A 14,734-nucleotide genomic window follows, 5' to 3' on the forward strand; every position below is an offset into this window, starting at 1 on the left:
TTCCACATTTATTAGGCTTCAAAAATATAACAGTTTTTAATTTAAGTGAACTTAAAACAATGCTAACATAAACCCATAATAAATGTCATATTTACTCGTGCCCTTCCTGTCTTAACAGTTAGGAAATATACAGAAATTTAATAAAGTTATCAAAGTTATATGCAGTCTGCACTGCATAAACTATAAATTAAATAGTTAATCCTTATTAAAGCTACAAAAGTTATTTAGTCAAGAGCAGTGAGTCATTTTCTCTGTTCCCTTTGTTCTTAAACTTTACTGACAGGAAGCTTTATTGGCTGCTGCTGTCCCTTTAAGAGCAGACAGACACGCGGATCTCACCGTTTATATATTGTCTATGCCTCATTCTCTCACAACTCTTTGTTCATTTTACACTTTATATAAATCATTTAAGTCTGCTCTTATGAGGATAATCGACAAAACTGACATTTTGGGATTGTTATTGTTATTGTTAGTTCAAGCGCGAAAGAGAACTGGGGCTCGTTCTTCGTACGTTGCTTATTACATCCGAGATCAAATGGCACATCCAAGATGATATCATCGTGCTAAGCATGATCCGGCTAATTGGGTTCTTCGAACTCACCTGTTGTTTATGATTAGTATAGCTGGATTGAGTTCTCTGAGATAACTGCGCGTTCATGCGCTGGTTAAAAGGGGATATGTATCGATAGTAGAAACATTGATCAGCAACGCTGCTATTGGCTGCTCAGCGTGGCCAAAGAGCGCGCTCAGTTTTTCTCCTCAGCAGAGCAAGAACTAATATAGTCGAAGTTTATTCGGAATTTTAATGTTTAAAGGAGAAGTTCACTTTCAAAAAAACTTTTGCTGATAATTTACTCACCCCCATGTCATCCAAGATGTCCATGTCTTTCTTTCTTCAGTCGCAAAGAAATTAAGGTTTTTGATGAAAACATTCCAGGATTTCCCCCCATGTAATGGATTCTATTGGGACCCAAACGGTAGAAGGTCCAAATGACAGTTTAAGTGCAGCTTCAAAGGGCTTTAAACGATACCAGATGATGAATAAGGGTCTTATCTAGCGAAACGATCGGTCATTTCCAAAATAAATAAAAAAGTTTAAGTTTTATAAGCACAAATGTTCGCCTTGCTCTGTTCTGTGATGCGCGTTCGTGACGTCACGTAATACGCAATTACGTTGAAAAGGTCACGCTTGAAAAATTTCTGTCCTGAAGAAAATGTTCTTTTTGGCTTTTTAATATTAAAACACCCAGGATACGCACACGAAATGGGCATTTTAAACGATAAACTGACACAAATACATTTGAAAATGTGTATATGGTCCTCCTTCTGCACATTTGTAAACACGTCAAGCGTGACCTTTTCAACGTAATTGCGTATTACGTGACGTCACGAACGCGCATCACAGAACAGAGCAAGGCGAGCGTTTGTGCTTATAAAACTTAAACTTTTTTATTTATTTTGGAAATGACCGATCGTTTCGCTAGATAAGACCCTTATTCATCGTCTGGTATCGTTTAAAGCCCTTTGAAGCTGCACTTAAACTGTCATTTGGACCTTCTACCGTTTGGGTCCCAATAGAATCCATTACATGGGGGGAAATCCTGGAATGTTTTCATCAAAAACCTTAATTTCTTTGCGACTGAAGAAAGAAAGACATGGACATCTTGGATGACATGGGGGTGAGTAAATTATCAGCAAAAGTTTTTTTGAAAGTGAACTTCTCCTTTAATCAAAACGCCAGGGAACACCTCAAAGTCTGCAAAAGCCAGGAGAGAGGGCTGGCAAAAAGTAGCAGACAATTTAAATCCGTTAGAAGTGGCCATAGATGTTTTTATTACTTAATATCACCTATATTTTTGTATTTTAATAATTGCATAATTACTTTGTTCATTGTAATGTCAGTCACCACACTAGAACATGGGAGCAAATAAAAGTGAAGTACAAAAATATTCTACATTATGGTAATTTTTAGTTATATTATAGTCTCTTTTATAAAAGGCACTGTTAAATAAATGGTGTTCTAAAAGCAACCAAGAAAAAGGCTGAGAAAAAAAGAAAAGATCTTAGTCTTACACTGTAAAATAATTTTTGCTGCATTAAATTAAGGCCGTACAGTCATTTCAACTGTTAAATCTTGAGTAATGATGAATTGCTTTGACTTGTGAAAGTGAAAACTGATAAACTTATGTTTATGTAAAAATATTTTGCCATGAGTTATTGATCACATTTTTCCCGAGTGTAGTTCATTGTAATGACATTGTGTTTTCCTCTTTTGTGCACTTTTACAAAATACACCAACACTTGTATCTGTTCCCAAGAAAGTGGTAAACCCTCTACGATAACTGTCATATGGAGGAACTAGCCTACCTGCAAGTGCATACATAACTTTACTTAATTTATACTTGTATGCTTTATGGCTGCAATATAAGTTGCAGGATTCCACATCTACAGAAAGGCCTACAGAAGAGTCTGCACACACAGAGGAGACATAGGCCTACAGGTGGGCAGTGTATAGCCAACTTTTCCTTTTTATTTGTTGCATGAGGCATGTGTCTAATATCTCTTGGTGCAGGCACTTGACCACTGGCTTTTCTTTACAAAGAACAATTGAAATAAAACTCAAGGAACTAAGCATATGTGTCTTTTATTAAACATTTAATGAAAAGTGTTTTTTTAATATGGCACATGCAACAATGTCACAGGCCCTGTCAGGTGTGCAACCCTCAGACTTCTTCAGACACTGAAATCCTCCCTTTAGCCAAAGTTCATTTCATTGTGTGCCCTTGTCCTGGCTAGAGCTGCATTGTAACTGGTTTGGGTCAGGGAATGGGGTCATAAAACACCTGTCTGCAGTCAGGAACATGTCATAATCACCTATGAACAAATGCAGTTCTGTTAGGATCAGCATAAGTGTATGTACAGTAATACAGTGAGCTTGATATTTAATTGTGGAACTTTCCTTACCACTTTCAAATAATGTGCATAAATGTGAATCTCTGAAAATGCTTAAGTCATGCACAGATCCTGGCCATTTTTCTTTCACAATTGTGATATGAAAGATTTTAGTCAAATGCCTTTTTTTATTTGATATAATCTGGAATATTAAGAATCACAATAGTAACTGGGCTGCACATTTACATTGTGAACCCCCTTTCTGTTCACATAATCCCCTTCATTGAGGCCTTGATGGCAGCCTCCACTTTAAAATGAAAATTCTGTCATCATATACTCACCCTCATGTTGTTTCAATCCTTTATGAATTTCTTTCTTCTGCTGAACAGAAAGGAAGATATTTAGAATAATATCAGTAACCAGACAGTTTCTGGTCTCATTGACTTCCATAGTATATATTTTTTCCTACTATGGAAGTCAATGAAACCAGAAACTGTCTGGTTACTGATATTCTTCTAAATATCTTCCTTCCTGTTCAGCAGAGGAAAGAAATTCATACAGGTTTGAAACAACATGAGGGTGAGTAGGCTATATGATGACAGATTTTTAAAGTGGAGTATATCCCTTTAAGCCTGAGTGGCATATAGGCTACTGTAATCAGCATGGTCATGATTGCATGATCCTCATAGAAAAAATTATTATAGCATAAAAAACTGCTTTTTAAAAAAAACTGCTTTACAACATTGGGTCTTCAGTGGCTTGGAAATGCCACAAAAAAAACCTAAAACTGTTTTTTAAACCTAAAAGCGCCAGGTTAACTCTGAATGACACGACAGACAGCACTTTCCATCAAGTTCTCCGCATCTCCAATAGTGTAAAGGAAATTGAGGCACTCGCAAATAATCTTAGGGTACAGTTTATGCTGTAGTTAAAGCCCGACTCCGACAAGTCGAAAATAAATGTGCGTTTCCAACAAATTAATAATGTAAACGACAATCTCACGAGTCACGAGAAAAAATATATATCTCAGAAAGTGCACTATCGCGCTGCGCTGGACTTCCATCAGCTCCGCATATGAAGCCGCCGCGATCTAATCCTGTTTACATGAAATAAGCCTGCTCCCGAGCAGGTTTAAGCTTGCGCACCTGTTGCTATGACAGCAAGTCCAGAGGGGTATTGCACAAAAGTAGAATTAAGAAAGCCAGGATAACAGAACAGTCGCGGCTTGACCTAGTTTAATCAGTGCATCCTGGCTTAATCCGTTGCACGTTTGCTGAGCCAGGATGAGAACGCGCGGATATGTCAAGCCAGGTGTATATAGTTTGGATAAATGCGCGTTCACGGCATTCTTAAAAAGATCGCGAAATCGATCACAGAATCACCGATGCAAAAATGGACAAAACCCGTGCGGCATACTTTTCGCCTAATGAGCAACAGCTTCTTATGGAAACATATGAAGAAGTGAAACATATAATTTGTAAAAAAGGCAATACAGCTGCTGTAATAAAGCAAAGAGAGAATGCTTGGCAAACAATAGCGGACCGATTGAATGCGTAAGTAGTCCAAATAACCAGTGCTCCACTGAAACCCTCATAATTACAGGGCCGTGCACAGACATTTTGAGGGGCAGTGGCTTAAACCAAAAAAGGGGGCACTATAAGGAGTTTGAATGAGGCAGTATCATCTTAATACAGAAAATTAAAAACAACTCTTTTATATGGGCAATAAGATTACAATTAGGATTTAGTGCAAAATCAAGTTATGTTGTTATAATTACTCTTCCAATTAAATAATTCAATGTCAATGCCAGTTTAACTGTCTGATGCTCAGTGGGCTCTCACTCTCTGAGCTGCCTCATCCTATGGAAGTAGTATAGACATTTAATTTAATATTATGCACTTAAAGTATAAATTGAAATGATATACAGGTTACAACAGTTATAAAGTCACACCGGGGTAAAATGCGCATTTGACTTAATTCTCTTTTATACCACTCAATGGCACAAATTCTGCTCAGCACTTTTTTTCATAAACGCTTTTGATGATGGACTTGGAAATTTGGCTGATCATTGACTTGATCAAAGTTGATTCTGTGCTAATTTAATCTACTATTTTATATATATATATATTAATGTTTTAGACTTATGTAGCAATTTAAATACAAAGATCTCAAGAATCCTGTTTCTGTATTTTTAAAATGAAAATTATGACAGATAGCCTATATTTATTGAACAAACATTTATTATTTAATTTATCAAAATAACTCCAAAATTGTTATAAACTTTACTAAAGTGATTGGTTTGAACAAGTATCAACTTAGACATTATTAAAAGCATATTAATTTAGCTTAATTAATTTTTTGTCTTACCATGCTGGTTTTACCCCGTGTGTACCTCCTTGCCACCTCATACATTAATACGATTTTTAAACAAACCACCTTTCTGATTTATTTTCACACAAAATCTGTTGCTCCATAAATTTTCAAACATTGTTCTGCAATCATACACTGGGAGTAGGCTAGTGAAAATTAGAATTCTTGTTCAATCAAATGATTTAACCTGATCTAATCTAATATAAATAACACTAATAAATAAATTACGAATAAATAAATAACATTTTCTGTTGTTTGCAGATTTTGTCGACAAAAAAACAATGCCTTCACAAAATTAGAAGAACAGAGTGAGAAAGAGCAAAGACAAAGCCTATTCAACATTGCAAAAATTGAATCAAAGTTCTAGAAAGCCAGAGGGTAAATCATTATGTATAGAATATTTAGCAGACAGTTTTTCACACTTTAACTCCTGTAAATATATTTCCCATTATAATCAGTTGCCTTAGTTGATATAGTATCTATCTATAACATAGGCCTACATCATATTTATAATATTTTAATGAGACCATATTAACATTATACATAATAAAAAGGTAATATACTATATATTATCTAAATGTGTTCTAATCTAAATGAATAGTACTTTAGTATAGTAGGTTACAAGGTGGCTAACGGCACAAAACACATTTGCTTTTCTTCCAAGAACATGGATGTTGCACGAGTTGTAACTTGTTAGTACTATTTGAAGACCAGGAGCAAAACATTTTGCGACAGAAATACAAAAACATATTACCAAAATACTAATTTTGTGGATCGACTACTGTCTGTAATGTGGATTGTAATTTGTAATCGACCTGTGAATGGGACGAAATTCTATTCTGAAACTGTCGTCGGAGAGCGGGCACATGCTTGTCTACGAGTGACGCTGCGGAGCGAGCAGGAAAACACGGAGCGGATTAGCGGAATCAGTGGATCTTTAGCGGCCGGGGCGATAACATAACGTTTTTATGGGAATCTTCTGGAGGGTTAGGGAGGGGGGCGAGAGGGGCACCTCAGCTGATGAGGGCAGAAGGGCAGTGGCTCTAGCCACCGGGCCACCCCCCTGTGCACGGCCCTGCATAATTACAATTAATTTTACTTGTATTTACAATTCATTTTCAGTTACTTGTCATTTTCAAAAATAATTGTATACTTTGCCTTAAATGTGTCCAGTGGACATGCATTTAACATGAAGAATAATTGCAAACACTTACCCACTATGTGCATCTATTTGATATATTTAGTTTCTTTTATGTCTCTAATCTGTTTAATCTTTTTACTATTACTATTTACTATCTATTTGTATGTAGGTTTTGTTTCTAATTGATTTGATGTAATCTATAATCAGATCATTTGCTCTATTTTTATCCATCTAATCTATTTTATCATTTGTATCTATCTATTCCTCTTAAAGAACAAACATGTCTGGCCAAAAAAGGACTTGGCAGCAAGTCAAGATTAAATACAAGAATATTTTGCAGGCTGGTAAGTGACTTGTTTGCTGAGAACATAGGTGACATGTTTGCTGACATTTTATTATCTGTGCTGATTTTAGCAATAAAAAAAAAAAGTCATATATCTGGTACGGGGGGTGGCCCTCCAACACAAGACTTCACCCCAGCAGAGGAGCTGGCCCTGGACTTAAATAAAGGGAAGCCAGTGATTGAAGGGATCCAGGGAGGGACAGCCACTGACTCTGGCCCAGCAAGGGATACTGGCCTCTTCATACAATGTACATTATTGCCATACTACTGCACATGGAAAATATTGAAATCCATTTATATTTTGTTATGTGGACTGTGTGACTTTGCCTTATACCTTGCAGTGGCTGGTAACACCCTTACACTTTTGGAGCCACCAGACTATGATTCGCCGGTGAGTATTCTTTATTAAATCATAGGCTTTGCATGTTCTGTCAAAAATATCAATACAAGTAATGAATATGGCAGAGGGAAGCCACATCTACAGCAGTGGAGTGCACTTCTGCCGATGATGAGACCGTGTCGCTGGACTCCAGAAGGCTCGAGGTATCATGTCAATTTTGTGGAAATAGACACATTTTTTAAGTTTATAATAGATAAGAAGTCAGGGAAGTGGTACTAATAGAAAATATCATTTGTTAAAGGATCCTGACATTGGGCAGCCTGATAAGCAGCCTGGTAACATAGTGAGTATCACCTAAAGTAAATTTACATTATGCAAAAATTCTGCTATGCTAACTAAAAGGTGTTCACAGAATTCACAAACTGTCAGAAATCTCTACACAACGCATCTTAAGAGACAGATCGAGCTGACAGAAGTCAAGATTGATGTGAGTAAAAGAAAGCTGCAGGACATGGACCTTGAGATGCAAATTAAACGCAAGACACTGAGGAAACTAGAACTGGAAATCCAGAAACTAGAAAGAGAAGTAAGTGACTTCAGTTCATACTGTAACCATGACTGTAACACAATGTATTAATCATCATAATTTCTTCTCTCCAAAGCTCCAAGCTGACAAGTGATAACAGCAAAATAATAAAAGAAAAATATTCCAAAACCATTGTGGTCTTGTAAATTTTTTTATGAATGTCAAGTACACTTTATAGTTATTGATCCAGTGAAGTGGAACTAGAATTTGGGAAGATAACCACAGTGTGTGCTACTGATGCCAAATAAAATGCATGTACACATGAAAAAGTTATATAGCCTACATTATCCTTTATTAAGGGATGGGCTAAATCAAAACTAAATTAACTGAAATAATTTGCAATGTATTGTTCTCTAACAAGTCTACCATTTCTGTTATCTGGAAATATGGCAGCATTGTCCCAATCAACATCCAAAGCAACTCTGGGAGCCCTTTCTTTTCTTAGGCTGGCAATATTGTGCAGCACTGTGCAGGCAACAGTCACGTCGCATGCTCTGTCTGGGGAGACCCTCAGGTGGTGCAGGCACTGAAATCGTGATTTCAGGAGGCCAAAGGTCATTTCAATTCGAGCCCTGGTTTTGGCATGGGCATGGTTGTAAGCTTGCTGTGCTGGGGTTTGGGGGTCTGTAAGGGGAGTCATCAGAAATGTCTCACAGGCATAACCTTTGTCCCCCAGCAGCACACCAGAGAACTCACCTGTGAATACAAAACATAATTCTTACAAGTACTGTACTCTTGATGTTCAAGGTGCTTAAAAAAATGGGGTGGCTTACCTAGAGAGAGTCTCTGGTAAATTCTACTGGCCCGAAAGATTCTGGAGTCATGGACTGAGCCAGGCCACTTTGCCTCTAAATTTGTGATAAGGCAGTCAGCATCACAGATCATCTGTAAAAATATATAGCCTATTAAGGTCATTTAATACACAGAATTATTATGTAGCTGACAGTAACCATAACTCATTCTTACCTGAACATTGACACTGTGGAAGGATTTCCTGTTCACATAATCTCCCTCATGTGCCCCTGAGGGGCGTTGGATACGAATATGGGTGCAATCCACTGTACCAATTACATTAGGAAAAGCTGTAACACAAAATAATGAGTGTCATACTGTGACTGTGCTAATGTAACATTTTGTAGTAATCTGTTATTATTCGTGTTACCTGCAATCTTGTAGAACTCCTCCTTGATGTGGATGAATCTTCTGTGGCCAGGGAAGGTGATAAATATGTGCACAAGAGATTTCAATGCCAGACTTACATTTCTTATTGTGCGACAAATAGTGGCTTTATTGAGGTTTTCTGCATCACCGACAGAATACAGAAACATGCCACTTGCAAAGAATCGCAGTGCTACGCAGACCATCTGTGGGACAGTGAGAGCATGGCTCCGTGCTGTCCTGTGCTGTATGTTTGGACCCAGCAGCCTACACAAATATCTGATGCCATCACTTGAGAATCTGTACCTCTCAGTCAGATATTCGTCTGAAAAGGCCAATGGGTCTGCCCTATCTCGGAAGACTCTTTCATGCCTGAATGCTCGTCTGAGTATTAAAACTTCCTCATCAACTACATCATTCAACAAAGGGCAAGCCATTGTGAATGGTAAACACACAAATCTTTAGTCTATATATACTACATATTGACCTCGTTACGGACTTAATTGAAACCACATTTGCAACTTCATGAGCCATTTCTTATTATCTCATCAACTGCAATAAAATATAATATATTGATATTTTTTTATCATTCAACAGTACATTTCTTCTCTATACTTGCATATATAGATATACATAGTCTATATTCTATTTCTCATATTGTATAGTATAGTTCTTTTGCACTGTGTTGGCATTCATTGTGGACAGCAAAGTAATAATTGCTCAGGAAAATCTGCTTTCCTCACTGTGTATGACAATAAACGCTTTAAATCTCGAATAATATATATATTCATCAAACCTCTGACAGTGAAATGAACAGCAGTTTTCAATAATAACTAAAATAACAGTACGCATAATTAGATGAATGACTTTTTTTAAATAATCATATTTTTTTTAATGCAGGACCATGAAATGACCAAAACACATTAATATCTAGTAGGATTTAGGGAGGAACTAGCCGATAAATCACTAGGATTAATCTTAGCCTGGTTGTTAGCCTTCTCCGGAGCAGGCTAGCTGCAAAGTGTAAATCTCCATAGTAACTTAATGTAGATTAATTTAGCCTCCCTTCATGCAACCGAGTCAGGGCTAAATTCAGCCAGGATAACTGGAAAATCCCAGCTTAATCCCTTATCTTGCTTTTGTGCAATACCCCCCAGGATGAGCGTCGAAGAACCAAACAATCCAAGATCAAGCCAAATCGTCAACAATCAAATCCAGCTAACTGAGTTAGCGACGTACGAAGAACGAGCCCCTGGATTCTGGCGCCCTGTCTATGCATTGTGTGTATGTTATTATGCCAGCCACAGCTGGAACCAGCTTCCAGAGGAGATCAGACGTGCTCCTACAGTAGTCACAATCAAATCCAAACTCAAAACACATCTGTTTAGCTATGCATTTACTGAATGAGCACTGTGCCGCTGTTCGTCCGACTGTTTGTACTGTACTGTATTTTATTTTATTTTTCTAAACTATTTTTAATTATTCTTATTTCTTTTTATTATTTTAATTTCTTATGTGTAAAGCACTTTGAATTTCCATTGTGTATGAAATGTGCTATATAAATAAACTTGCCTTGCCTTGCCTTGCCTTGCCTTACTTGTTGCTGTTAAAAGCAACCGGCCAAATAGCCCCTTATCCTCTGAGGAAATGTATCTTTTTAAATTTTAAATCTAAAGGCCCTTTCACACCGGATGCGTAACGAAAAAGCGAATAGTTCATGTGAGTCGGGCCTGGTTAGTACTTGGATGGGGGACCGCCTGGGAATACCAGGTGCTGTAAGCATTTTTGTTTTTTAAAATAAAAAATAAAATAAAAAAAGAGTCTAAGAGTTTGTTCAAAAAGCCTGAAATAGTCTCTGAGTTTCTTCAAAAGCTCAGTCTTGACAGCAGAATTTCTTCAGAAAGTCTGAAAAAATCTATGAATTTCTTCAAAAAGCCCGTTTTTGGCAGCAGATTTCACTTACGGCCATACCACTTTGAGAACGCCCGATCTCGTCTGATCTCGGAAGCTAAGCAGAGTCGGTCCTGGTTAGTACTTGGATGGGAGACCGCCTGGGAATACCAGGTGCTGTAAGCTTTTTAGTTTACTTCACTAATGTTCTAACCTTTTAAATAGCCCGTTTTTGGCAGCAGATTTCGCTTACGGCCATACCACTTTGAGAACGCCCGAAGTTGGTACGATCCAAAAAGTGTGAGGTGGCAGTTTGGGAGAGAAAGGCTCTCCTATATTTTTGTGTTTCTTTATTGTGATTTAATTTGATACGTGCTTAAAGTTTATATTTTTATTTATTTTTTGTTTTGTTTAAACCTCAGAGGTTTTATCTTTTCAAAATGACTGATACTACGGCTATGGAACAGGAACGGATATTAGACCAAGAGATTGAGGATAATGATTATACTGAAAGGAATCAAGAAAAGGACAATGGAAAAGACAAAGATGACAACGAAACATGGGCAATGGTTGCCAAGAGGGGAATAAAGAATGGAATAGATGCAAGAAATAGAGGAACAGAAGAGCTACAAAAAAATCAAGGTAAACAATTAAGACACAATATGGATGGAAGATGAGCAGAAGATCAAAGAAATGAGACAATGAAAGAGATAAAAAGCCGATCGAAATATCAGAGAGACTACAAAAAAGAGGCAACGCTAACGATGACTGTTAATGATCCAGAGAAAATAACTGTGATGATGATAATAAACACTGTGGAAGAGAAGACTGGAGTTGGAAAACTGTTTGGACTGAGGAAAAAAAGTCATTTTGACTATGAACTAACAATGGAAAATCAGACGGACTGTGACAAGCTAAAGGATGGACTACTGATTGATGGACAATTTTGTAAGATCAAAAAATTATGTGAAATTGAAAGAATGGTCTCTTTTTTGCTTTTGCCCAACTATATTAAAGATGATGAAATTATTCAGAAGTTGGTGGACTGGGGAGTAAGTCCAATTTTTCCATTAAGAAGAAGATATCATCCGGGAACAACTGTTGCTGATGGAACGAGGTTTTTAAGAGTAAAATTCCCACAGGACATTGTGACTTTGCCATACAATGTGAAGTTTGACACGGAGGAAGGACCGAAATACTTCAGAGTAATTCATGATGACCAACTTAAGACATGCAGAATATGTGCAAGCACAGATCATGAAAAAAAAGACTGTCCTAAATACACCTGTAGAGATTGTCTGGAACAGGGGCATTTTGCGCGGGACTGTCAAGCCCCGCGGTGCCAAAGCTGTGAAAAGACATGGATGAGGTGCATGTGTGAATCTGAAGAGGAGGAAAATACAGAAATGGAGACAGAGGTGCAGGAGCAAATGGAGGAGACAAGCAGTTGTGGAAGGAAAGATGACATCGAGGAGGTGAATGGAATTTCGGAGGATTTATGTCAACAAGAAAAGGAGGACTGCATGAGGAGAGAGGACAACGGAGATAAGGAAATGGAAGTGCATACGGCAGAGACTGAGATACAACAAACTGCTGTTAATGATGGACAAATTAAAGAGACGGAAGGTGCAACATTGAGTGAAATTGAAGATGGGTGGAATAAAGAGATGGAAAACAAAGAAGAAGATGACGATGGAGTAAAGGACAGTACAAACCAAGAGGAGGTAAGAGACGCAAAAGAAAAAACTTTTGATGGGAAAGAAAGTGTGAAGAAAAACAGTTTGAGTGGGGGAAGTAGATTGAAAACACCAGCAAAAATTAATATTGAGAAGGTGATGGAAAAACAAAGAATAAGAAGAGAATCTAAAGAAAAAAAGAAAAAAAAAGCTGAAATGACTGGTTTAAGAGAGGAAGAGGGGAGAGAGACTGAACAAAAGTGATGTGGTTTTTTGTTTGTTTTTATGTTACATTTATTTTTTGAGTCAATTGAGTATAGTTTCAATTAATTCAAGGGGATTGTCAACTATGACTAAATTTGAAAATATTAATCACTTGACAAAGAAAAATGACATAATATGTATACAAGAGACAGGATGGAATGATGAAAAAATTTATGGTTTGAAGAAAATATGGGATGGAGACTTTTTTTACAATAATGATCCTAATAAGAAAAAAGGAGTAGCAATTTTAATAAGAAGGGGTACAACACAAAAAGCAACAGTTATATTCACGGATAATATAGGAAGGACATTGGTGGTAAAGGTAGAAGGTAAAGAAGAAGAAATAACAATATGTAATATTCATGCACCGAATGAAGATATAGAATGAGCTACTTTTTTTAAAGAAATGGATGTTTTAATAGAGAATTATAACAATGTGATTCTAATTGGTGATTTTAATACTGTTTTAGAAATAATTGATGTGGAGGATTATATGGTATATAGAGCAGATGTTGGGAGAAAAGAATTAAAGAAAGTTATGGAAAAACATAGATTTATAGATTTATGGAGGGAGAGAAACAGAGTAAAAAGAGAATATTCAAGAAGACAAATGGTTAACAATGTTTTAAAACAAAGTAGAATTGATTTGGTATTATGTAACAGACAGTTAGAGAGTTTTATTACAAAAGTATTTTACAAAATCTTTAGTGGAAGTGATCACGATTTTTTAAATGTAATTATTGATTATAGAGGTGTGGAGAGAGGACCAGGGGTGTGGGTTTTTAATACGGAACTTTTAAAAAATGACATTTATAAAATGGATGTAGGAAATTGCATAATAAATAGCATTAATAATGTCCTATATGAAGAAGCAAAAAGTGTGTGGTGGGATAATTTAAAAATAGATATTAAAAAGTTATCTATTGAATATTCAAAGAAAATGCAAAGAATAAAGAAGAAAGATTATTAAATAAGGAATGGGAAGAAGAAATGAAAAAAGTGTCAGAAGGAAGGATGGATGCAAATAAAATAGTGATATTAGAAGAGAAACTGAAAAAAATAGAGGAGGCAAAATGCATGGGAGCTAAAATAAGAAGTAAAGCAAAAAATACAGTAGAAGGAGAAAGGAGTACAACATTTTTTATGATTTGGAAAAAACAAGAAAACAAGCAGAAATGATAAAATGTATTTCAACAAACGGAAAGGTTGTGAGTAGTCTATATGGGGGACTATGTGTCAAAAATGATTTATGACCCTTGATTTATGACCCTTCATGACATTGTTTATGACAGGAAGTCCTTATATGGGGGTTTTATGACCAACAGGTGGTATGTGAAATTTGACCCATGTGTGGATCTGGTGGGGAGGGGTTTATGGCTGTGTGTTTTATGACTGCAGTAATGCTTGGTGTGACATGTGAATGTTTTTTCAGGGGATGTTTTTTTTTTATTATTGGTGGAATTAATAATTAAGTCCACAGATTGGTGAAATGGAAGTGAATGTTTTTTTGCAGGGATGTTTTTTTCTTATTGGGGGATAATGTCCACAGAATGACGAAATTATGAACATGACGAAATCTGTCATGGATTTGTTTTTCAGATTTCATGGCCGCGTCCATAATGTCTGTGGGGCGAGAATGAAAACGGGTTTAAGAAATAGCATTGACAAACACATAAAATAAAATAAGATGACATTTATTTAAGTATATGCATTTAAAAGTAAGTTTTAACCTTTTAAACACCACATTATATGAGTTAAGAATGCAAATGTCTGTCTGATAGTCTCTCAGGAGTGTATAAATAGCCGATCGTGGAATTTAAGGAGCAGAAGAAAATATGTCAGAGTGAATTGTTTTCAGATTACACAGTCACATCCATAAGTAAAACCATGTTGATTATATGAAACAAGATGTTAAATGATCAAGTATAAATATTTTAATCTAATACACAACAAAACACTGACTTAAATAGATAAAACATAAAATAGTGAATAATAGTTCATATTATTTTGAATTTTAAATGATCAAGTATAAATATTTTAATCTAATATACAGCGAAAGACTGCCTTACATAGA

The 14,734-nt window shown here is 36.3% G+C and overlaps 1 protein-coding gene across 1 annotated transcript; it reads left to right on the plus strand.

Moving 5' to 3' along the window:
* Positions 1-6,676: 6,676 nt before the first annotated feature.
* Positions 6,677-7,723, plus strand: LOC311081422 (uncharacterized protein; the record flags this gene model as incomplete). Its single annotated transcript, XM_084111959.1, has 5 exons — positions 6,677-6,747; positions 7,088-7,137; positions 7,212-7,289; positions 7,388-7,429; positions 7,499-7,723. Exons 1-5 carry the CDS (start codon positions 6,684-6,686, stop codon positions 7,721-7,723), a joined length of 459 nt encoding a protein of 152 aa, XP_083968085.1. The 5' UTR covers positions 6,677-6,683.
* Between the last annotated feature and the right edge of the window lie 7,011 nt (positions 7,724-14,734).

Source organism: Abramis brama (genome assembly GCF_963993115.1).
Source record: "Abramis brama genome assembly, chromosome: 4".
In the NCBI taxonomy this organism is placed as follows: domain Eukaryota; kingdom Metazoa; phylum Chordata; class Actinopteri; order Cypriniformes; family Leuciscidae; genus Abramis; species Abramis brama.